Below are 26,246 nucleotides of genomic sequence, written 5' to 3'. Positions count from 1 at the left end.
CCCTTATCGCCAAATTAGTCTGTATTAAACACACAGACGGCGTTTGGCTCTCAGTATCTGAAAACGCCATTAGAAAGACCATATTCTAACTGACTACACCCCAATATTCCAAGGGAGAGAGGGGAAAAGTGCTGCGCTGACAACACCCTAAATACCTGAACAAAATTTAAGAAAGGGAAAGTTCTCAGAAATCAAATGACGGAGGCAACCAGCTGGCACTTCAAGATGTTTCCCGCTGCAAAACCAGTAACAGAGCTTGAAATCTGCGCGCTTGCAGCAGGACGGAGCGCACTGCTCGGATCTGCCTCCCGGACACCAGAACCCCAGCACCCCAAGGAAATAGCGCGGGGACATCTCGGGGAGCAGGCGGTCCCCGAGCAGATGGCTGGGCACTCAGCCGAGTGGAAGGAAGCTGGAGTAGATGGGGGGGTTTTGAACACCATAGCAACTCCTCGTGTAAGGCCCTTGATCATCCTGGTGCAAGGGGCCGGGGCTCAGCGCCCACCCGGTGCCGGCAGCGTTGCCGTTTGGCAAGCCGTGCCGTGCCGCCGGCATCTGCTGCAGGCGGACAACGGGCTTCCAGCTGACCAGGCAGCAGCTCTTCCCAGGAAAAGGCAGATGCTTTCGCACTTAAAAATTTAAAAAACCAGAAAAGCTGCTGCAAGGAAAGTGAAGCTCAGTACACAAACAAAACCACTCTCTCCTATCTAAATTTATCCTGCCGGTTTTAAGCAGTTTGCAGCCACTGGCGATGCTGCGACAGAGCAGGTCAAGCTCAATGTATACAGAATCACATGCAGACAGATCACTTCAAACTAGAACCAAGAAACTTTTGATTAAGGTGGTGCTTTTTTTGAAAACCTTGTGGGTATGACAGGGGCAGCGCTTCCTTCTGGACACAGCCCGTTCACCGCAACGAGGCGAGAAACCTCGGTTTCTGCTCTGCCACCGCAGAGCAGCATCACCTGAGATGCAAAGATTTCAGAAAGAAAATCTTGGTTTTACTTTAATATCCCAATTCAAAGAAAACAAGCGTTTCTATTAAATTTAAATTTTATATAAAGACTACAAAGATATGCTTTTTAATCTGAGTTAAACAAACTAAACCAGTCCCTTTTCTCTTTGCTTATCAGTTGAGGAACTAAGAGAAATGAGGGTTTTGGTGTGTTAAACCTACTTCCTTTTCCTACACGTTATTTTTATAACACGTATTTTTACTTGACGCACACCAGCATTCATCTTTCCAGATTTACCTGAGAGTTGACAATTAAGCCTCAAAACTTCAGCCGCCCCGGAAACACCGAGACGAGCAAAGCGGGCGAATCCGGCAGTTCACCAGCCACGAGCACCTGGGGCAGCCCGCGCTGCCGCTTTTGTAAATGAAGATCACTGCCTCATTTGCATGTAAGAAAATACCCCTTTTTGTAGCTTCGTTTCGAAAGAAACTTCAGATAAATAGTGAAACCGGAATTTTTCTGGGGCCTTACAACAGTATCAAACCCCTCCCCAGGTCCCTGTCCTTTTTTCCTTAGCGCATCCAGTCCAAGACACCTCTGAGTCCTCTGCAGCTCTTTGCAAATGAAAACAACTTGGTATTCTCAGGGTTGCGCTTCTTTCAGGAATTGGCACCAAAAATTTGTAACCCAGCTGGTATTTTCTGAACGACCTTATTTCCTGACACAAGAGTCACGCAGAGATTCAGCCAGACATGCAGCCTCCCCCGAATGTGTTCACACAGAGCCGATTCCACCTCCCTGGGCGCGTAACTGAACTCGGGGCTCAGCAGCACCAGATCAGTCACCTCGAGTGATGCCAGCAGCAAAAACCCGAGAACTAAAATTAACTCAGATCACCCCAGTTTTACTCCTGGAGGGTATCGGGCGTTTTCCTGCCTTCCCCGCGGTCCGTAAACGCAGGCTGACTGCATTCGTCCAGCAGCCTGCAGAGCACGAAAAGGAACCGCACGCCCTGTTACACCTGAACCCAGCTGCACCACCGCTACGGAACGGCCTCTGCAGGAAGCTCTGCACGGGGACGCAGCGCTCGCAGGGCTGGGATGAGGGAATTCAACTTCTCTGTGGCTTTTTGAGAATTATGACCAGGAAAACATTAATTACGCTCAGCACTCCTCCTCCAGTATGATATTCTTTACATTCAAAATTTACCAGATAATATAGCTATGAGATATATAGGTAATATAAATATGGAAAAAGCTATTTAAATTATGTCAACATATAAATTTTTAAGTCACTGAACTGTCAACACTCAGTTTGTTTTTTTGTTTTTTTTGTTTTTTTTTTTTTTTAACATCTCACTGTATTAGAACCTCACAGCTACCATCCTCAGTATTTAAAAGAAAAATCCCATTTTCTCTACAAGCTTAATTAAAGAGGCAACAGAGCTTGCTGGCAAGCATTACTGAAATAATTCCATAGAAACTATTTCCTCTTCCACAAGATCACCTCTATACCAAGCTTTGAGAAACCACTTCAGGATGGCAAATTAATTCTCTCCTCAGGGGGGTGAAAATCAAAGTTTGGCTTCAAATTTTGTTTCTGGAGAAGTTGTGAAAAGCCGGACACCGGCACCAGCCAGCCTCCCAGTCGGTTTGGAGCAGCTCTCTTCAATAAGGCGTAACATTATTTCTGTTAACAAAGCACTGCCAGACCAGAGTAGCTTTGCCTCAAATTCTTCTTGCTGAGTGACTTATTTCACAGCCTTCTGCACCGAGTCATTCAACCTATTAACAAAAATAAAATTCCCTTTCCACCCTGAAGATGGCATTAGCTATTCTACCCCTCGTTGCTAACGCCCAGGCTCAGCCCGGCAGCTCCGAGGTGCAGCTCGGGAACCCTCTGCTCCGGCTGAGCTGGGAGCGCGGGTGGAGGAGAGCTCTGGAGGGACAGGCAGCTCAACACGGGCCCTTCCAAAGCTGGGGAAAAAAAGATAGCGGAGAAGTCTTCAGAGGAGCCCCAGAGAGGAAAACAAAACAAGATACCTAAACCCGATGAAGCTCCTGTTATTTTTAACCCAAACACCCTCATACCAAGGTGTGCCGCTTCATGTGCTCCCGGCGGGTGAACTTCTTCCCACAGATCTCACAGGGGTAGGGTCTCTCTCCCGTGTGCGATCGCATGTGTCTCTTCAGGATGCACTGGTGCATGGCTGAAAAACTGCAGTACGGGCACTTGAACTTCTTCCGGATGACCGTGAACTCGTTGACTGGAAGAGAGCAAGGAAAACACGCAGATTACTTTCAGAACGCCTCAAAACGGTCAGTCTTCTCGTTGACTATTTCACTGTTAATTAGTTCACTCTGAAATCACATTGCCACCTCTTAACCATCTACAATGTTTTTTTAATCCTTATACTGTATTATTGCACTTATATTATTAAAGCTCAGAACTTCAAGTACCCTCATCAGAGAAGCTTTTGAACAACCCAGTACACAAACATTTAGCAACGGTCGGTAACACGCACTGCCCAACGCTCGCTAAATGGCAAATAAAGAGGGCTGGCAGTCTGCTATAATTCTGATTTACACAACGAATTACCCTAAATATCCAGATCTAGCATTCTAACGCTATGGTTTGTGGAAGTAGCGGCTAGCTGTGAACAGACCACAAACGTAACACACCGACAGTGCCACGTGCTGGAGTTTTATTTACGGGGCGACGCAGGAACTTCATCCCCCACTCCGGGAGCGCTTCGGCGACGGCGCAGAGGCGAAGGATTACCCAGCAGAAACAGGGCAGTTACAACAAACACACTCTACATTGCCCAGCTCCCAACCAGGAACACCACCACGGAGTGGATACAGGAACGCGACAGGATGCGTAACGCTGAGTAACCGCAGGACCCTTGCAAGCCTCCTTACAAGACAACCCGATACAGCCCCTGACAGACTTTTTTTCTGTCCCCCCCTATCGTATTTTGCTGAACTAGAAAAGGGATGAATTCTTTGAAGCCATTCTGACACTGCTGATTCTCTCCTTCTTGTCATCTTGGGAGCGGACGGAAAGCAGAGCCAGGGGACGCGCACAGCACTGACCGCCCAAGGGTGCGATGTGCCGGCAGGACGCCCATGGCAGCCGCGCCGGTATTTCCTCCTCCAAAGTCAAAGTGCAGTATGCAAAATACAGCAGGTGAGAAGAGTGTCTGCTGTTCCCCGAGGACATCCACCCACTGTAAGTCTGGAAGCGACTGCCCACGTGGATATGACTGTAAATCTCCACCTTCTAATAATTCCATTGCTTTCCATTAGTATGCTAATTTTCACCCACTTTTCTCCTAATTATTGTTATTTCTCAAAGCAATAAATTGTTTACGTCAGAGCTCTAGTGAATCGCTATGGTGTATGTAAATGGCTCTTGGTGAATGCAAACGGTCCGTGCAGGAGAGCTAAGGGAACCAGGGCAACACCAGCCCTACCACACGGCTCCCAGCGTGTCGAGTGCTTTGCAGCATCCTTGGATGCTTACCGGACAGTCACCTCCTGCAAACGCCCCACCAGCCGCAGCCACCCCGCCTGCTCTCCGCAGCCCGCGGCGATGCCCTGGGAGCTGCACCGCACGCTGACAGCCAGCGGCTTCGGAGCGGCCGTTCTGGAGACAGGCAGCAGGCCCATGAGCTCGGCGTCCTTTAATGCCCAATCGCTGGGCTTTTTTTTCTTTTCCTTCTATTTTTGAAATTTACTTTGTCTTGTATTGGCAACACAGATAAAACAATGTGAAAAGGAACTACACTTGTCACTCATGTGGAAGCGCAAACTACAGACACTCTTAATCAACATCTTTAAATAAGGTAACACCACCCTTCATAACCAGAACAAGCAGTTCCATACAACCTCATCTTAGAAAAAGTATTCGAAGAAGCTTTTTATTGTTCTAATGCAGACTAAAAGCACAGCTGGAGGTCTTAAAAGCTGCCGTGATATGAATTTTGTCTTGGCATTTGACTGTTTGGAATCAAACCTATCCTCCACACAGGTAACTTTGTGGAAAAATGACTTCTTTTGCTTAGCAGTTTGAACTGGATCTCATATTCTCCTACCATTTTCTCGTACGCCCACCTTGCTGCTTTGGGCTGCTCAGCAACTGTGGTGGTCCATCCTACAGCTGCCTTTTGGTTTGGTGGTTTGGTGGGTTTTTTCCAGCATGTTTGTGAAGCTGTCAAGAGCATTTTCTAGCCAGGGCGGGCGACAGCCTCCTCACCACTCACCTGGGCCACAGCTGCAATATTGCTGACAGGGAAAGTGAACACTAAAGAATGTTTTATTCACCTGTCAGTGATGAATATTCGCTGCAATCAGGCAGAATTTGGAACGGCTGCTTTCAAGTGACTGCACACGGGCACTTGCACCCCTCTGGGAACCTCCCAGAGGAGACACTTCAACATAGAATCACAGAATGGTTTGGGTTGGAAGGGACCTTGAAGCTCATCTGGTTCCACCCCCCCTGCCATGAGCAGGGACATCTTCCACCAGCCCAGGCTGCTCAGAGCTCCATCCAACCTGGCCTTGAGCACTGCCAGGGAGGGGGCAGCCACAGCTTCTCTGGGCAGCCTGGGCCAGGGCCTCACCACCCTCATGGTGAAGAATTTCTTCCTAATATCTCATCTAAATCTGCCCTCTTTTACTTTAGAGCCGTTCCCCCTTGTCCTATCAACATGGCCTGATGCCCAAGAGTGCAAGCTCTTGTTGATCACCTCATGATCCAGCCCTCCTCCTACCCCATACCTGTCTTCTGATTTACAAGATTTTGGGGTTTTCTTTAACCAGCTAGAATATGAAACTCTTTCTCTTTTATATTACAGGAAAAGTATTTTTTGCTTTATCTTCTTCTTTGAATTTGACACTCCCTTGTCCATAAACCAGAGGCAAGGAGCCCACTTCCTTCTACCACAAGTATCAATTTTACAATACAAAGATATTTATGATAAATACGTTCCTGGGCTGATCTTGTAACTGCTCGATTATTAGTGATAGGCGACACAGACACCTGTATTTCCCAGGATCACTACAACCCTATTACTATGGAGTCTGGACACGGTAAGCAAGCTACAAGCTGATCCAGGGAAGTCAAGAGGGGACACGCAGCCCTCCTGCCTCCAGCCCAAGGCCACGTCCAGCACTGCTCAGCACCACAAACACGCGACACGCGTAGACCACAGCGAGGACGAGCTGCTCGGCAAGTCAGGTTTAACCACCTCGCTCTGGAAGAACCCAACACGGAGATCCTGACAGCAACCAGATCCCGAGATTACGAAGCTTTAGAGAAGAGAATACCACTAAATCCCTTCTCTCCTCCACCGCCAGACTGCACCTGATGCTGTCATTTCCTAAACGACCAGACGCCCGCTCTCTCGCACCGGCCGTACCCGTCTCTTGGCTTCACGGCTGAGCTACTGCAGAAGCTGGACAGGCAGCTCCAAACCTTGGGTGCGCAACCTGCACCTTCCCACACGAGCCGCCGTGGGTTTCCAACACACCCACCTATTTCCAACAACATATTCGTCACACTTTCTGATTTCAAGATTCCTCATGCTTGCTTTTGCCTGCATTCAGCTTAAACGGCTCGAGAATAACACTTTCAGCTTCTCGTATGCTCCTGTTTAAAAATAAGCACAGAACACTTTTGGCAGCTATAGTTTTATTGAAAACTATTTTTTTTTCCACCAGATCGCCATATACTTAGTTCTTGCATCTACAAAAGTAAACACCTGAAAAGTAACAACACTGGTAGAAAAATAACTGCATTGCAGGGTTAACATTCTCACAGTACTGTTAAATATGTGCACCCACAAGTACACATATTTGATGAACAACATACCAACTTTGGTATAATCTTTTGTCTAACTGACAATATTTTACAGAATTTATGGATAGCAGCATTAAGGTCCTTGGAAATACCTTTAGCGAGATCATCAAGACCACTAGCAGTAGTGCCACAGATAACTAGCTACTGGACACAACCTCAGGAAGAACAGCACCAAGAAATGGAGAACATCATACACACAGTGCCACAGCCAAAACCTGTGTACTCCACTTCGCTAAAATGTGCATTTTTTAAACCACCATGATAATACTTGGAAAAAAGCCTTTGGTATTGTCATCTCAAGTAACTTCACTTCTTTCGCTGGGGCCGTTCAATGAAATGGGCTCCTACATCCCTGACCGGAGAGAAGGAAAAGCACTAGTGATATACTTGAGAGTTACTCCATATTAACTCTGTAAACCAGTATGTAATTAATGATCACCGAAATACTACACTCATTTGGTTATTACAAAGAATTCACCAACTTTAAGAGAATCTTGTCCACTTAATCCTCATAATATTTAAGGTAATAAATAGCAAGGCGCAATTTAACTGCCAGACTTACACTTCCCATCATCTTCTCATGTAATTTTCTAACACAAAAATCCTGCTTTTACAAAGTTTCCTACACAAACTCTGTAAGCCTCTGCTATGCTATACCCTATGATTCTAACATTTTTAAAAACCTACTCCTGATCCTGAAGGGAAACGCTGGAAATTCTCAGTGCTGAAGCCAGGAAGCGCTCTGATGTACAGGCCAAGTAAAATACTATTTCACCTCGATTAGAGAGCAAGTTGACCTGACTATAGTAAAATAGTTCCATGTTGAATTAAATTCTCAAACATGAGAAAAATGAACAAACGTGAAACCTCCTTAACTATCATCATGTGAACAAAGCCTTTTAAAATTTGCTGAAATTACTTTTGCTGGCATCTTACTCCTCCGATTCAGCCAAATCCTACCACGCTGCTCCCAAATTCCCAGGTAAGACTCATTTTGGTCACAACTTTCTCTTCTGGCTCATCTTTCTCCTTCCTCACTCGCTGGTTATTTAAGAGTAAAACAAATTACGAGGCAATTAAACTGACATCTGTAACAAGGGAAGCGGACAGACTAGAAACCAGACACACAGACAGCAGCGATCCACAATGCCAAAGATGTCAACGGGAACAAGGGCCAGCAAAAATGAACGTGACTGGGGGTGGGGGGGTAGGAGGAGGGAGACTGATGTATGGTGTACTATAATGATTAAATAGGAACACATTCCCACCTCTGACTGCACCCTGCTCAAATGAAGCGTAAGAGCTAAGCCACGCCGGGAAACTCTGGCTTCCCGACTCTCAGAAACCCACGGAGCCATCTCCCTGCCGCTCCGACTGGCAGCAGGAATGGGCAGAGCAGCGCTGCACTGGAATATACCTGTTCCCTCTCCGAGAGCAAGGGCAGCAGGACCTGGATGATCTCCCTCTCTCAGCTTTCCACAGCAAACAGCTTTGCAGGCAGCTCTCCCCTGGAGACCCCCAGGCTGCTCAAGCCCACTCTGTGCACCACCAAATACTTCTCAGTTTTGTCTCCCTCAGATGCAACAACATTATGAGAAAGAACTGTTCTAAAGAACTCCAGAGCTCATTTGTAGAAGTTGCATTCGTCTCCTCAGCTGTCTCTCTCGCACGTGATGGAAAGCAACCCTGCAAGCTGCGCAACGCCCAAGCTGCTGACAAGCCGTGCTGTACACAGAGCAGCTGGGAGGCACTACATTTCATTACGCTGCTTTTGTTTGACAGTTACTATCATCTGGTTTTGCATGTAAATATATAGCAAGAGACATAAAAATATTTAATTAAAAAAAAAAAAATTTCGTAAAATAGGAATTAGTAAGACTTCTGCCCTCCAGTAACAACCATTACTGATTCTGTATGTGTAGTTTACAATTAGATCTTCTATGTCAAGCCTCCTCTCCTCAGTTTTAACAACGTACACTCAGTCTGGCTAACTTAATTACACTACATACAGCAAACGAGTCAGAAAAATTTACAGAATTCCTGAAAACCACAGCCTGATTCCAGTATATTTTTTAAAAACTCCTAGAAGTACTCCAGCATAGTATCAACAAAAATATACAAGCCTTGTGACAACCTGAAACCCCAAATAATATACCCTGTTGCACAGATGAACACGCAACACTTTTTGCTCCGTTACATGACATAGAAAACCAGACTTCACGAACAGCTTCCAGGGCTGCGCAACCCAGTGCTTTCACAGCTCCTAATCTCAAGCTGAAAACCCCTCAACTGTCTAATGGACAGAGCAGTAGACCAGAACTCAGAAGACTGAATTCTATTACTAATTCTATTGCTCACACGCTCAACAAGCTGAGGTATGTTATTTTCCCAGGGAATACGAGGAAAACATCACCGTTTCTTTTATAAAGCACTTTGAGATCTACTGGTAAAAACCGCTTAAGGTAGTATTAGCCCACAGTATGATCACACCAATAAGACAGCCAAAGTGCTCATTATATGGACGGACAAAAGTTATCTTTCCACAAAAAAAAGCACCATGGCTGCAGTTACACAGTGTCTGGAACCAGCACGTTACCAACCTGATCACCTTTGAGGAGTTACTCTATTACATTACACCCGTGATACATTTATTTGCAGCACGAGAACAAAGGAACAATTTGCTTCTCCTAGTTTAAAGGCAGCGTCTCACACACGCAACAGTAGCTACGCATCCTCGGGATCCTCCTTTTGTCCTACACTGTCCAAAAGCTCAAACCCGCCCAGCTGGGCAGAGCCCAGGCAACACGCTTTCACGTGGTTAGCGAGGTTCTTCTGTGTACCAAAGCCCTTGCCACAGAAGAGACAGACAAAAGTACGCTCGTTCGCGTGCACAGACAGAAGATGCCGGTTTAAGTCTGTCTTGTCTCGAAACAGCTTGGCACAGTTAGGACACTGCATCTTCTTACAGTTGAAGTGGATGGTCTTTTCGTGCCGATCCATGTTTGATTTCAGGGTGAAGCTGGCGGGGCATTTGGAGCACTGGAAGCGGGCGAGCTGGCCAGGAGGCACGCCGTCAGCAAGGCCAGGCCGGGAGCAGCCAACCAAGTCGAACGGGAGAAGCATGGAGAAAACGTGCTCGTGGATGTGCTCCTTCAGCTCTTCGGCACACTGGAAAACCCTCCTGCAGAAACCGCAGGTCAGCCTCTTGGCTAGGGCTGAATCCAGGAACAGGCTGTCAGTGGTTATGTCCACGTCTTCAGACCTCGAGAAACTCGTATCTGAAACCGAAATACACACACACGTACAAATCAGTGTCGGCTGGTATAAAACAATGATAGCTTAAAAAAAATCGTTTTCTTGCTATTTACCTGAATCAGAGTTATCATACTGCCAAAGTGCTACAGATCCATCGTAAGCGGCCTGCAAACGAAAAGCACGCTGAAGTTCAGGCAAGTATTTATAAGAACACATCTCTGCAGTTAGTGCTCAGACTCCCACGTGACCACTGCCTTCGCCCCTTCTTTAAGGGAGGCTCGTCACTTGACCTGGCAACGCTACTTGCCCTCACAAAGCTTCCACTGTCAAAGCAGAGAAGTTAACTGGGCCGTATTTTGCAAGATACGGTGTTTAAAGACACTAATCAACATGCCTGTTTTGGTCCCGGGTAACTACTCAGCTTTCAGCCTCGCTAAGCCTCTGTAGCTCCCACCCAGGCCAACAGAAACGAAACACCGGACAGAAAATGTCTAGCAGACAGAACTGGAAGTTATTCCCTTAGCCCCTCACAGCTACTTCTTCTTTGCACATAGGAAAGCCCATAGAAAACAAACACCTTCTGCGGAGTTCCCTTGATGCAACGCTCCCTGGCACTGCTCACCCAAATTATAAATAAAAGCTGATTTTTTTTTTTTCCCCCTAAAGCGTTTGCCAGGTGCCAGCGCGCGGCAGATGGCAGCCCTCCCTGCGGCAGAGGCACGCTGCAGCCGGGCAGGGCTGCCGGCGCGCGGCGGAGCGGCTACCAGCCGTTCTGACCAGCTCGGCTTTGCTCTACGGTGACTGCAAAGGAAAAACTCGTGTTTCTACCCACTTGTTTAACAGAACTAAAGTCTCATTCAGAAATATTATCAGTAAGAAGTGCTACAGAAAGCTATGGATTTTATGTCAAACTCCTGGTGCCTGAAACACACAAAGTCAGTCTGCTTCTACCTGAATTTAGACAGTTACAAGAAACCCAAATGCTGAACACCAGAAGCGGGCAACAGACAGCTGGGGTCTCAGCTTCCTTTACGCCATTATTATATTGTTGTATGCAATATTCTGCCAGCAAAGGGATTTACAATAAGAAGGACATGTGTACTTTAAAAAAAAAAAAATACAGTTTTTTGAACGCAAGTTCTGTGGAGGTAAGGCAGAAGGGATAAAATTAGGGCAGCACCAGCCTTGACCTCAGCAGACTTGTAGTTTTAAAATAACCTATATTTAAGGGGACAAAAAAAAAAGCTAACAGATCAAAGTATAAGGTATTACAGTCTTTCAAAGGACTCCTAACCGGGGAGAATTTGATTAAACAGATACCTTTGCATTTGATTTTCTTTCCATTTCCCCCCACGACCTTACCTGGGATGAGGAAGGCTCCTCTCCTTTTGTCACGGCTTCTGGTGACATTTCACCAGCAGCACAGATCTCGGGGGGGCTCTGGGTGGCAAGCTGTGATGAAGGCAGCGGGGGAGACGGTGCTTCCACTCTGCCATCACATTCGCCCCTTGAACGACTCAAGTTGGTGCCAGGCCCTGGGGAACACAGGAAACGAATCTCACCCACGTGCGCCAAGACCAGCCGGCGGCTTTCAGAAAGGCCTCGCAAAGGCAGCGCACCAGCACTCGCAGCTTCTCTTCTGTCACCGGGAGGGAACGCAGCAGGACAGTGATGCCAGGATCTCATTTCGGTTTTTTGGTTTTTTTTTAAAAACCAGCCTCCCCACCCAAAACGCCGCGTCTGTGCGTGATGTATGCGGCGGAGTTACATCGCGTGGCGCGGTCACTAAAGAGTCCGTCAGGAGAAAGCAGCACAGTGCAAATATCCAGAGCAACCACATTTCTGAAAGACACCTCTCGGAGCAGCACTGTTTCAAACACATACATTTCAATCTTGAAGTAACATACACACAAACTTTATTCTACTATTGCCTTTATCAAAATCTGTGTCAAAGCTTCAGATCTCAAGATCTGACCGTGGCGGTTTATTTAATGCAGTACTGTCAGTCCGTGATCTCAAAGTGCTTTACAAAAGATGGGGAAAAGCATTCCTTTCATTCTACAGCTAGCAAGCACGGAAGTTCAAATATTTGTACAAAACCGTCCAATTATACCTGACAGTCGTTACATTCTCAAAATCTACCATAGTTGAAAAGGACAACGTTATTTGTCCGGCCGAAGCAGCACCGTACCCTCTTGCCTACGCTGCAGTAACGGCCAAATGGTAAAAAATATCCCAGGAACAGCACCGATCATCAATGGCAAATCTGCATACAAATAAAGACTGTGTAATCAAGAGCAGTGTACATTACGAGTTGTTAAATGAACTTTAAGAAACACCTTGACTGAGTATTGGAATGACACACTGAGCAGGGCGTTATTTTTGAAAAGCAAGCAGGCAAAATCAGAAGCAAATACAGCATAAAAGTAAACAAATTCATATTTAAAGCACTCTGTGCCCTACAGGCTTTTTTATTTCTAACACAAAAGAGTCTGACTGAAACCATTACGCATGTAAAAACCACACTCTTCAACTCAGCTACAAATAACAAGTCAAAGTTTATACTATGTCCAAATAAAATACACTGTGATCTGGGTCACAACAAAGCAGCCGAGTGAAACCGCACAAAGGTTTCTAAATGTGAACAATCCCAAAGCTCACTTTTTATCAGCTATCAAAGGAAATTCTGCGCTTGTGCCACAAGCTGCATGTCTGATTTACTTTCCTCTGCTTTGATGGCAGATTGCAATCTTTCACAACTTAGTTAACTCTATTCCAGGGCGATAACAATATTTCAAGTTTTTATTCTGGTGGTGCTCATCTGTTGCTGTTGTCACTTAAAGGCAGGACAATGAAATGCTAAACCCCCATAAATTCAAGACAGGACAAAATGGGGGGGGAGGAAGTGAATTCTTGCCTCGCCATCCGCACGTTCCTTTTTTCCCCCAAACATCCCAAACGGATTCAAACCGCCCTGCTGACACCGCCGCGACACGCTGTGACCACGGACGAGGCATCGCTGGGTTGCACCTCCCTCACCAGACGGCATTTTAGCACACGTAAAGATAAGCCAGTGGGGACTGGCTTGATTAATTCTTTATTAGCACCTCTGCAGAGTTACACAGGTTCCTAAGAAACTACGCGCTTCTTCACGCAAAGGTTAAGGCTACTGAACGAGCAATGACATAGAGTAAGGAGAAACAACAAACTCCGTCATCCAACATGAGCCACAAAGATGTACAACATAACCAAGTACAAAGATCATTTTTAAAACAATAATTAATATTTATTTGGTTTCAACAACTGCAAGTAACAGAAGCAGCAAAACCCACATAAATGACCCATACTTTGTACATGAGAACGCAAACAGCACCTGAATTCATGTTATGTCCCATTCCGACTCGTACTGTGAGAAACCTTTTTCCCTCCTAACTTTGTACAAAATGAATTTTAATGAAAAGTATTTTAATTTCTAAATCAGAAATCAAAAGCGCTTTCCTTCAGTGAGCTTTGTGTACAGAAGATGATGCACTGGTTTATCAGCATTACTATGAACACAGTATTCTCTGACAGCTGGACAGTGAACTATTGTGGAAAAGAGAAAGGCAAAGGTTATTATATCTCGTTTAAAACTGCATCCGTTCTCCCCTAAATCTTCATTTACCATGTACAAAAATTCCAGGCCAAACCGAATACCTTTAACTCCCTCTTGGGAAAGTTGACCACTGTGTAAAATGTATCCCTTTAACATCCAGTGCAAGTACAAATTATTGGCTCCAATGAACCCCCAACTAAAAATAACCTATTAGTTGGTTTGCCCAAAAGAAAAGGGCTCTGTGTACCATGTAATCACTTGGACAGCAAGCTTCATAGGAATTGCTTCTATAAACAATTTCAGTTGCAAGAGGGTAAACAGGAAAAGCCAAATTTAGACATATAAAAAGCATGCAATGTACTATTCTGAAAATATGGAAGAGTCGCCCTTTTAGGCAGTCAGACACCCCAAAATCTGAATGTTAGAAAACTTTTTTTTTTTTTTTAGATAAGAAAACAAGGATGTAAACTAACCAACTCATTTCCTCATGAATATCAACATTCTCATTCTCTTGATTATACTTGGCAAAACCAGCTAAAAACATTCAACTAAAGCCTTTGAGACTTCTGTAGACGTGGTGTAACCGTGCTGAACAACGCTACCAAAGGTCAGCACCATCAGCGAAATGAAACACCCATTACCCAGCCACGGAGCTCCGCACAACGGCACTGCTGGAGCTGGAAATCAGCAAGGAAGAACCCGCTTTCACAGACGAACCACGAAAACGCGGGAGGACGAGGACAAGCGAACCTCTTCCAAGGTCTCATCTGGAAGACATCTCCAACAACGCACGACGCTGGTTCAGTAACTAACGGTACCCAAGACGACCCCAGCATTACCCACGAACAACCCACACACACTTTTTTCTTCAATACCTGCACGTCCTTTAGGTTTCTGACAAGCACACAAACAACGTCAATCTTGATCACACGCCATGAACGTCAAAAATTCTCAGAGCCCTTCAGCTGCAGGTTATCTGGCAACTGTGTTACTCCAGTGGCAAGATATTGACATTTTCCCTTCCGATTTTAAATTTGTTTGAACCGGTTAACTGTAGAAATGCTGTACTTCTGTCTGGCTACCTCACCGTGATACAACACCCCCGCCACATCCCAGCCTCCGTTTTCCATCAGCAGAATGTTGAGTAATTTCACACTTCATACCATCAGTACAATATACAATGAATTAGGAAAAAAGAACATGGGGTAAAGAGAAAACCTTTGGGTATCCTCTATGAACTTTTACAACAGCATGAACTATACGGAAGGAAAATGAAAACCTGTAATGCATGCAAGAACTTGGAGAGTAACATCCCCTCTAGAAGCAGCTCATCAGAGTTTTAAACGTGTATAATCTGCTCTTTGGATCTGTCCACCTCCATCAAGTCTTTTCCTCCAGAAAAGAAAAACAAACGTGAGCACTGCTCCCGGAGTCAGTAACTTACTGTGGTGCTTCACAAGAGATCGTGAAGACAATCCAGCGATAGCAATTAAGATTAAAGCACACGTCGCATTTTTTAAACTCAAGAGAGATCAAAATTGAAAACTTGAAATTCGTGTGTTTCCTTTTCAAATCAGGCAGATGAAAACTGTGTTGATTTTGGTTTGTAAAACAAAAACAAAGCAAAACACCAAAACTTGTTCACTCTGCTCCTGCCTTCTCCCCCCCCCCTTTTTTTTAATATAACCCAGGACTTAAAATGACTCAACATCCTCAAATTGTGTTTGAAGAAAATGTGAAAACCATCTACAAAGCTAGCACCAACCTAGACCGTGCTTTTAGATCTCCAGAATCTTCTTACCACTTGTTTTACTGTCATTTTACACACTGAAAATTCTCATTAAACTTGATGTCCTATTGTATTCAGTAACGACCACTTAAAAGCAAGCGAGCCTTCTATCAGAACATCTTTTTCAAGTGATTAAAATAAATCGATACCTGTGAAGCTGAGTAAGATGAAAGAAAAATATATGCCTTAACTCCCTGCTTCTGTAAAACCCCTCTTGGGAGGCCACGGCCACATGCACTGCGGGTGTGAGAGCTACAGCCCAAGCCAGCACTCTGCTCGTCGTCTTGCGCAACTCACTTTGCTTCCACACCGATGAGGTAACTGAAGCTGAATGAAATTCAAGTAATAGCGAGAGGACTGGAAAACAGGGACCTCAGACATCGGCTGGAAAGACCTCCTCAGCCATCGCACCCCTCAGTGAGCCATCAGGTCCCCCTCCTCTAAATCTATCAAGCTTTGTGTTAAACCCAGGGGGTGTTCTGCCTACACCATGTCTGTTCCCGAACTCCGCTTCTCAGCTGGTCAGGCAATCTCTAATTCCTCGCCCAAATTTATGACTGCCTTAATTTGTCTTCACACCAAGTGGTCCTTCAGCTTTTAAGCAAAATCTAAAATCCTCCAGCCAAGAGAAGGATGACGGATAGAGGGCAGCCCCGTCGTTCTTCCCGTTTATCATGACAGGAGATGAAACCGCTGATTTCACCTGTCACGAGCCGCAGCTCGGAACGCGCGGCGCGTCAATCACCCTCGCCGCCGCGCATCGATCCGCGCTCCCGCCCGTCCCGGTGCCAGCTGAGGGCACTCTTCTCGCTGCAGCCAGCCCAGCACCCAGCTGCAGCACAGCACCTCTGCGACTTCACTGCAGGGAAGGGATCTGCGACCCAGGAGCCCACTTTGAACCACCTAAATCTGATTTAACTGGAGATCATTCAGTGAGCAAACCACCACGGAAGTAACAAGAACACTGCATTACCAGTTCCCTCCAAGCATTAAAGCTGCAACATCAGGTACAAAAAATACATTTTTTCCTCTAAATTTAGAAAGCTTTTTTTAAAAAAATAATTTTACTGTTCAGACACGAGAAGAGATACTAAGACTGACATTATGTTGTGCAGTTATTTCCCTTTATCACACAACCCACATGACCATTAAAAGTTATCTATTTTTTGCCCTTGAGGAAAGCAAAAATAAAATGATAGATATCTTAAGTGAACTTTTCATTCTATTTGATCGATCAGTTTTCTCAGTATAGACTAAAATAAACCTTTTCTGCTGGAAACTAACACGCAGTATTCAGAAAGCCACTGCTTGCTCTATTTTCTGTGACAAACGATACCCCCCATCTTCTGAGAGTATTATTAAAATACAGCATTAATAATTTTTCTTTCTTTGTGCACTGGAGAATCAAACTATTTTACAATTGCAATGAAGAAAATAGAAAAGCATGCTGAAAACCAAGCTGTCCACAGCTATCGGTACGTATCAGCTGTCTCCAGCAGATCACCAGTAGAAAAGCATTCGTTTCCATGAGCGAGTGTAACAAAACAATCAATAGCTGCTCATTACTTCGAGAGAGGTCCAAAAGCAAACAGCAAGAAGCAAAGGTCACGCGATCTACAAAATCACCACTGTTTCTACAGACACAGGAGCAACAGTCAAGCCTCCTTTCAACATTCGGCAAGCTTGGGTTCAAAACCTTTGCAGCTACTTCTCTTCTCAGAAGGACTCAAATACTTTGTATTTCGTGTGTAAGCACCATTTTGCAAACAAGTAAAAGCAATTTGAGGACAAAGGCTACATACACATACATGAAGTATTTCCTTCCACGGCTTCAGCAGTCGACATTAAAGTTGGATCAACACCAGACACAGGTTTCCAAATTTTGAAGAAAGTGTGATTAAGCAAGACTTAAATCTGGATATAAACACGTTTGTAGTAATAAATGAATCAGTGACCTGTGTTTTCATCTCACTAAAGATTTCACTTAAAGTGCCAGTAAACAAAAAAATATAAAAATACAAACTTACGAGAGAGAGAATGCGTGCCTTTGGGCAAGTACTCAAACAGCAGAGAACTATCCTCTCCCAGCATGTCGGCTTTCAGAGACAGCAAACTGTTCTTACTCATGAGAGCCGCGCGCAGGTTGGCGACCGTGGCAGCCTGGAGCGCATCCTCCTTCTCCGGAGTCAGGGGCTGCGAGATGTAGCTGGCTTCCCCGCCGATGAGGGCTTCGTCGACGCTGGCGTAAGGGTCCGATCGCTCCACTCTGCCGTCAGAGCTGCTGGGCTCTGTCACAGTCACATCAGCACCTGCTGACGAAAGATGCTGTCAGAGAGGCAAAGAAATTCCCGAGACGAGGCACACCGACCACGCGCGCCTGTCTAACCGCGGGTCCAAGTCACTGAGAACCGGGAAGTTATCACCACCTATTTTGGCCTTCTTGTCACCTTTCACGTGTCTCGATCCCCTTTTCCAAAGTCTGGGGCTGAACTTGGCCGCTCAGAAGCTGCACAGAAAGCACACGGCCGGGGGTTTCTGTTCTTCCAGCCTGTGCCCATCGGCACCCTCCACTGGTGCCCCATCGACTGGTCTCACCTTCAGGACCACGCTCAAAGAAGGCAGGGCAGAGGGAGAGAGATGTGTTCAACCTGCCCCACAACCACTAACTGGATAAAACTCTAGTTATTTATTTTAAACGAAGAATTCAGGATAGTCTGCTAGTACTGAAATTACTTTCGAACATTTAAGTTCTGTTTCTTCCCATAATTTCACTCAGGTAGCCTGAATTTTCATTCTTTTCTTCCCAGTGATGAAGGTTTTGAAAAAAACAGTAATAAACAACCTACAATGGTGGACTGCTAATTAGTGTAAATTCCTTGGGGACACTTATTTGAAAAATACAGAGTAATCAGTGGTTCCCAGTGTATATCACAGGGTAGGTTTTATACAGAAGTGATACAGCTGAAAACAACAAAGGCACAGGTCAGCCACTTTAAAACAGGCGGCTACAAAGAAGCTGTATAAAACCATAATGGACTACTAACAAAAATACCAACTAGTGAACCCAAACAAAAATGAAAAAGCTATGATAAGGTTAATTCAAAAACACTGGTTAATGCCAAAACACCATTTAATTTTCTATTTTTGGAGGTCTAGTTAAAGAGTCTCTCTTGTTTGAACTCCGACTCTCTTACACTCTTGAGTAATTTGTGTCTTTTTATGTAAGTAAAGGGACTCTTATACTCCCCTTTACTCTTCACACAAAACACAAAAAATTATCTACAAAAAGGGCTGTTACCCCATTTATAAAGTGCTTAAAACAAATTGCAATTACCTACTCCAGAACCGGCAGCAGCAGAACACAGCCGACACGCTCAAAACCCAGCCGAGTACCTGGCTAACACAGCTAACGCTTCCCCACCAGCGGCTGCCTTTGTACGACTCAAGATGCAGAGGGAAAAAATCCAAATCCAAAGAGGAGGCTTGATAAGGAGCAATCAGATGGAGAAAGAAGCTGTTTTTCAGATCCTGAACGTTTTATTGCCTCCTGGTCCAAAACACATTTAAATCTATTTAATGCCAGAGGCGGCTGCTGCAGTCCAGCACGGTGGCCGGACACGCACAGAATTCACACTCGGCTGCTCCCACAGATTCACCTCGCACTCCTTCGGGCAAGGAGCTGGGTGTCGCCCGTACACACCACAGCCACAAACTCACTCCCGTACAGAAGGTTTCGCAGCAGCAGAGCTCACGAGGAGGGAAGAGGAGGAGTGCGGCACACTCGCGCTCGGCCATAGCGTTCACCAACCTCAAACCAGGGCAAGACATCAATCTGCACAGCCTTATTAAAAAATGCTAATGAGGACACTGGTGCAGTGCCTACCCTCTGTGACCCGGCAAACTGCTAGAGGAAGATCATTATTTTTATCTCCATTTTACAGGTGGTAACTGCTGGAGAAAGACATGGTGACTTGCTCAAGGAGTCCAGCCCACGGAGCCAGGATCAGACCATGAATTTCCCAGTCCCAGCCCAGGGCACGCCAGGCTCCTCGACAGGTTCAGATTCACTCCACTAAGCCGTGCTGTACCGCCAGTACCTCTTGCTGTTTACTTTTTCCACTTCCTTTAAAAACCAAAAAGCCCCAAAGCAAACAATAAGGAAAAAAGCCGTAATTAGCAGAGTGCTCCTACACCCCGGAGACGTCAGGAATACCCAAGGCTGGGGGCTACAAACACAGAAGCAGCAGCGACGTGAACCAGCAGAGATGCTCTCTCTTTAAATCAAACCATTTTCCCTCTTCCACCTGTGCTTTGCTCGTGCAATCTCACATTATCAGTTTTATTAAATCTTAGCTAAGCAGAAGAATTCAATTGCTTTGAATTTGTACGTGTTTTGTTACCCCTCTGTTACTGAGTGGTTAACAGGTACATGCATTTTTCTAGATGATAATGAAGTTTGTCTTAAAAACCAAACATTTCCGCATAAAGGGAAATTACAAGAGTTTAAAAGCGAGCAGCTGCTGTGAAAGGTGACAAAGAAAGTAAATTCTAGCCCATTAAACTGATAACGTAACAGACAGCTTTATCAAACCAAAGCCATGGTAATACTGCCAGTCCCCCGCTCCTCACCACCCACACGGCAAATCACAGCAAGGAACTGGGGCCAGAAAGGGTGTTTGTCAACTAAACGGTGTTGCCAAATAACCGGGCAGGCAGTAAATCACCTTGCCTTTTCTCCCGTCCTTTTTCCCAGCCAATTACAGCTGCTGATTGACAGTTGCCAGAGTCTGCTGCTGCCTGCTGCACATAAACACTAATTGCTAAAACACACAGAGATTAATTGTAACCACCACAAGACATCAAATGTTCCTCAAAAGCCAAGACTGGAGACAGACAGTGAAACAGAGGCTTTGGAGCTTCCAGTATTTATAGCTGATGTAACCTAATCAAATACACATTAAGGCAAAATAAATATCCACTTAAGTACTAAAATACTCTCAGTACACCAAAACCCAAAATTGCAAGAAGTTCCGCTTCCCGGCGCCTCCAAAACCACTTCTCTCTTTTCTCTAGAATACAGCTTCTTTGAACAAGATTTAGCCAAGGAACTACATGAATCAAAACTATCTGTCACTGCCCAGTAATCCAAACTGTTTACTACAGTGCTTCAACAGGACGTAAACCGAGCTTTAGTAAATGAGCTTCTATTTTGCAATTATTCAAGGCAGCGGGTCACGTGGCAGCCCCAGAGCTCCATCCAGCTCCTCCACATCTCGTTTTTCACACCGCGGGGACAGTCCCTGCGACTGCACGGATTCCAGGCACCGCTCGCAGGAAATCCCGATCAGGGCAGCAAGCTAAACGTGGGATTACTGCTGCTCTAAAAAACTGAGCTCATTAGTCTCTTTAGCAAATAATTATTTTGCAGTTATGCTATTACGCCAGCCTATTTTCCAAAACACAGAAGCTTTAAAAAAGCTTTATTGGTTTGTTAACTTGGATGAGTATTTTTTATCATTATTTTTTATTTTCAAACAAAATACAGGGCCTATTTTTTAGAATTTTGGCAACAGTATTTCCACGCATCTCTGAAGCTCCAAAAGCACCGTTTAACTGGTAAAGTTCTTATCCACACATGGACGCCTAATGGAAAAGGAACGCGGGGAGCCCGATGACGAGCACCTTCCCAGAGAGCTCACACATCGCAGCCGAGCACGGCACGGCAAAACACACCTCGTTCCCAACCAGGCAGGCGTGAACAGATCTACACCCAGGAGTAACGCTCTCGGCAGTACAACACGAGCAGTACAACAGCCCGAACGCACACAGGGTGCCTGTTGTGCAGACATTTCTACCTGGGCGAAACAAAACCGCACCGCACGCTCGCTCTGCGAGGGCCGTGCAGCCACAGGAAACTCGCTGGCTTTGCCACGCTGCGCACAGCCCACGTCCAGATCAGAAATCCCGTTTATCAGCTGGCATACCACTACTACCACAAAAAACCCCAAAAGAGGCAAAACGAGGAAAAAAGATATCACTCAAAAGTCTATAAACTGAGTTCTTCTCACAAACCGGGTACGAGCAAACCAAAGCAGAAGTCAGGGACCCGTCAACTACAGCGTACCAGCATCCAGGTCATCACAGCTGAGAAATTCAGCATTACATGTACTTTTAGCGTCGCCCTCCCTTTTTTTTTAAACTAAGTTGTACTAGCCAAAAAAGAAAAAAAAAAAACTGAAAAAAACAGCTAGAAGTACTACAGACATCCGCTAGCCCCTCCAGAAGGACTACGGCAGAAATCAAGTTGACGCCAACTTACTCAAAGTATCAGAATGAACTGTTAACGTGATAAATTCTTTTTCCAAGATCTAGGAGAAAACGGACAGTAAAAAGCATTAAACCTAGTGAAACAACTGAGAAAATACACATGCCATCTCAGAAAGACCAAGGGAAAGCTTCTCCATTCTAAAGAATCCATCTGAGTAACTTAATTACTTCAATACACAAATTTTTTCTTTTATTTCTTCTCCCTGCTTGAGTCATTTTTCCTCGTTACAGCTTAAACTCAGCTGTTACAGAATCACAGAATCACAGAATGGCTGGGGTTGGCAGGGACCTCTGTGGGTCATCTAGTCCAACCCCCCTGCCCAAGCAGGGTCACCCAGAGCAGGCTGCACAGGACCTTGTCCAGGCGGGTCTTGAACATCTCCAGAGAAGGAGACTCCACAGCCTCCCTGGGCAGCCTGGGCTAGGGCTCCGTCACCGTCAGAGGGAAGAAGTTCTTCCTCATGTTCAGACAGAGCTTCCTCTGCTCCAGTTTGTGCCCATTGCCCCTTGTCCTGTCACTGGGCACCACTGAAAAGAGCTTGGCCCCATCCTCCTGACCCCCACCCTGCAGATATTTATAAGCATTTATTAGGTCCCCTCTCAGCCTTCTCTTCTTCAGGCTGAACAAGCCCAGTTCCCTCAGCCTCTCCTCACAGGGGAGATGTTCCAGTCCCCTCATCATCCTTGTAGCCCTCCGCTGGACTCTCTCCAGTAGCTCCTCATCTTTCTTGAACTGGGGAGCCCAGAACTGGACACAGTACTCTAGATGAGGCCTCACCAGGGCAGTGTAGAGGGGAAGGAGAACCTCCCTCGACCTGCTGGCCACACTCTTCTTGATGCACCCCAGGATCCCATTGGCTTTCTTGGCAGCCAGGGCACACTGCTGGCTCATGGTCACCCTGTCGTCCACCAGGATGCCCAGGTCCCTCTCCGCAGAGCTGCTCTCCAGCAGGTCCACCCCAAGCCTGTACCTCCTCAGCGTGCGCTTCTCTCACACCACTTATTTCTTGCCTGTGTTGTGTTTTTACCTTCTCAGTATACCCCCAATGGTGTTTTCTGTTTTTTTCCCAGACTCCAAATCCTATTATTCTCTTTCATAATTTGTTTTTTTTAATAATCTTCTCCTCTTTCAACTTTTATTCCCGCTCTCTCATGTACATAGTTGAGCATCTTCTAGAAATCTGCAGCTGGAGGACTAGACGCATGAGAAGAGAGAGAGGTGTCAATAAAAGCCATACAAGATTACATCCGCTGCTGGAAAAGCCAAAGCAGAACCAAGCTCTTCCCAAGCACCGACGGCAGCACTGAGCCAGGTCGCCATTCCTCAGTATTGCTCTTTTCCTGACAGCCTCCAGGCAAGAGGAGATCCAAGAAGTCCGTCATCTCTTCAAAGCCCCCTCCTGCTTGGCAGAAACATGAAGCCGTGAGGTTTCTCCCTCGGTCTTCGGAGCTCCCAGGACGACGAGGCCGAGCGACTGCCCACCTAATCGAAGCGACCCGACCGCCAGCGAGGGGGAGGCCGGCCAGCACGCTCCGCAGCCCGTGAAAGGACAGCAGCAGTCCTATCACTTACAGCCAAAGCTTTAAGCCGGTTTCTGCAAGTTCTCTCTACCACCCTGGCAAACTTTGGGAAGCTTTCGGGCGCCCTTCCAACCTCTCCTCAGCCCTTCCCGAATTCAGTGCTCTTCCCCGCCGCGCCAGCCGCTCCTCCAAGCACTTCTTCTTGAACAGGAGGTCATCGCTGCTCAGCACCCAGAGGAAACTCATCGCATCCGTGCAAGTGCCCACAGCCGCCAAAGCCAACAGCAACTCAAGCCATCTCCTAACACAGAAGGTGTCCTCACCCCTCCCGCACGGCTCACCCGACCGCACAGCTGCGGTACTACCTGTTTTGGCAGAATTGAAGCCTTCAGGTGCTTCAGCAGAAGGAACGCCATTGCCCGCCCAGCATCCTCCCGACCCAACATCAGCAACACCGCCAACCAAACCCAGCCAAAGTCTCTGGCTGCCTGCGTTTTGTGGACATGTGCCAAAGCTAGGGGTGACAGCAAGATCCCAAAACTATCTGGAGCTAATTAAAGAAACACTGGATAATCTTATATCCTACTCTTATTTATAAAGCACTCTTTACAGTCATAAACAGTAGAACCCCCAGCTACATCCACCAAATACTTCCCCTTCCACAGGTAAATATGAAGCGGGGCTGGCAAGTCATACTGCTCAGTTTCTTCTGAACACACATAAAGACAAAGCACATAAAAACCCAAAGCAAAGTTTATAGGTGGAGAGAATGTTCTCCCTTTACCTAAAGACGAAGGGAAGGAAAGAGAAGCCCTCAGGCACACGAGCCCGGCTGTCAAACAGAAAGGCAAGCATCCAGGAGCGCACAGTTCGAAAGCAACAGCAACTGAAGTTCTGCCGTAAGTGGCATCACCAACAGACCGTGAGCGAGTAGCTATCCTGACTTGTGACAGCATTACTGTGGTGCTACCTGGGTCCATTTTTAGGAATCATAGCAAAAATTATGTTTAAAGTGACTTCAGGGCTACTTTTAGAGTTACATCGTCCTGTGCAGCCTGCTGTAGGTGACCCTGCTTCGGCAGGGGGTTGTACTGGGTGACCCACAGAGGTCCCTTCCAACCCCGACCATTCTGTGATTCTGTGATCCCATTGCTCGGGGGCTTTTACAGCCATGTTCTGAACATCTGGAGGGAGAGAGATACAAGTTCTCCAGGCCCTTCCTCAATCATTTGTCCACTCTGTGAAGAATTTCTTCCTTCTATGCCATGAGAACTTCCTTTCCTGTCGCTTGCGTCCATTATCTCTCATCCTACCTCCATACATATCTGAGACGGCTCTGGCTCTGCACAATCCCTCTACCCCCCTTCTCTTCTTCAAGGTTCAACCAAGCTGTCTCAGCCTCTCCTTGTACCCAACATCTTCATGGCCTCAGCTGGGCTTGCTCAAGCTTGTCAATGCCTTTCTTGTCCTGGAGATCCCCAAACCAGATCTTGTGCTCCAAATGTGGTCTCATGTCCCTTAATATGCTGAGTAGGCTCTTCCTAAGGCAACCCAGCACGCAGCCAGCCTTCACTGCTGCGAGGGCATGCAGACCCCTCCTTCAGCTCACATCTCCTGCAAAGCTGCCTTCTCACTCCTTGCCTCCCAACCCGTACTGGTGCACGGTGTTATTCCGTCCCACACACAGGACTTCACACTTTGTGCAATTCATGCTGTTCTTGGCACCGCTGCCTTCCAGCAAATCATTCCTCCCAGTCTGCCATCATCCACCAACTTGCTGAGGGTTCAGCCCATCCCACCACCCAAGTCGTTAGCGAACAAAGTAAACAGCATCGGCCCTGGAAGCTACCTGTGATGGATGCAGGCATCATGCATTCTGGGGTAGCTGTCTGGGGTCTTCCTGCACACAGCTGGATAATTTTTAGTGCGGTGGCAAATGTCGGGTTTTCTTGTTCACAACATGACAAGCAGAAAGGGCAGAGGGGGGCAAGAGAAGGGGTCCCAACATCAGCAACTTCTCCAAACCCTCATTCTTGCATCCTCCCCTGCTACTCCCTCAGTTGTACCACAACTACACATACAGTCGTGAGGTAAACTTGAGACAGGAACCAATACGTTAAAAATAAACTGGTTTATTAAAAAAAGTTATTTTTAAACCCCGATCAGTTCCCCAATCCGGTTCACTACACGGTTGCACAGACATTTTCACCGGAACAACTGCAGCAGAGCGTGGGGGTGCAACTAAGTACCAAGGGAAAGTGGGAGCCACTGAAACTCAGCTTTTCTTTCAAGAACACTGCCAAATTATGACCTGAGCCAAACTCTTCCGGAAAAAACTTAGGTGAAATCAAAGACTTTATTTTCTGAGGTTCTTTTCTACCTATCTGTGTCTACACAGATCTGCCTGGCAGCAGATTTCATCTAAAATTTCAGGGGTGATGTTTCTCGTATAAGTTTAGGAAGATTTGGCTTGATCTCCTTCTGCGCAAAAGACGTAATTAATTTTTAAACTCACAGGAGAAAAAAAAGCTTTCATTTCCTTGTGTTTTTTTTCTTGGGAATAAAAAAAAAAAAAAAAGGAGCATTTGGGCTGGCAGAAAAATGACAATCTTTTACCAGCTGCCAAAAAATATCCTCAAAGCTTTTATTTCAGATACCCTCTCCTTCCTAACAGAAATCCTCAGAAGTGTTTTACAGCTTACTATTTGTTCAGCAAAACCCACACACTGTAATATTTATGTACAGAAGTGATGCCATGAGCTATATTGGTTTTGATTAGCACTATTTTACAAACATAACAGTATACACGTGGATATAATAAATGTGCACAGCATTCAAAATAAGCTCCAGTTTCATAACTCAGGAAACTATCAGGCAAACATAGATATCTAACCGCGACACATCCGATTGTTAAAATCTGCCTTTATGTTAAAGACTAAGA

General features: G+C 46.0%; 1 protein-coding gene across 6 annotated transcripts in view; it reads right to left on the bottom strand.

Moving 5' to 3' along the window:
- Positions 1-26,246, bottom strand: part of ZBTB46 (zinc finger and BTB domain containing 46) — a 55,281-nt gene that overhangs the window by 2,560 nt on the left and 26,475 nt on the right. For 5 of the 6 annotated variants that reach the window (XM_075438743.1, XM_075438745.1, XM_075438742.1 and 2 more), the window contains exons 6-10: positions 17,485-17,766; positions 11,436-11,608; positions 10,187-10,238; positions 9,785-10,096; positions 3,047-3,222 (exon numbers count right to left, since the gene is read on the bottom strand). In XM_075438743.1, the coding sequence (XP_075294858.1) occupies positions 3,047-3,222; positions 9,785-10,096; positions 10,187-10,238; positions 11,436-11,608; positions 17,485-17,766 (995 nt within the window). The remainder of the gene's footprint in view (positions 1-3,046; positions 3,223-9,784; positions 10,097-10,186; positions 10,239-11,435; positions 11,609-17,484; positions 17,767-26,246) is intronic. The other variant, XM_075438747.1, reaches the window with a different exon arrangement.

This window comes from Opisthocomus hoazin, chromosome 18 (genome assembly GCF_030867145.1).
Source record: "Opisthocomus hoazin isolate bOpiHoa1 chromosome 18, bOpiHoa1.hap1, whole genome shotgun sequence".
In the NCBI taxonomy this organism is placed as follows: Eukaryota; Metazoa; Chordata; class Aves; order Opisthocomiformes; family Opisthocomidae; genus Opisthocomus; species Opisthocomus hoazin.
Note: the sequence above shows the minus strand (reverse complement) of the source record. Positions and strands in the feature narration are given on the sequence as shown.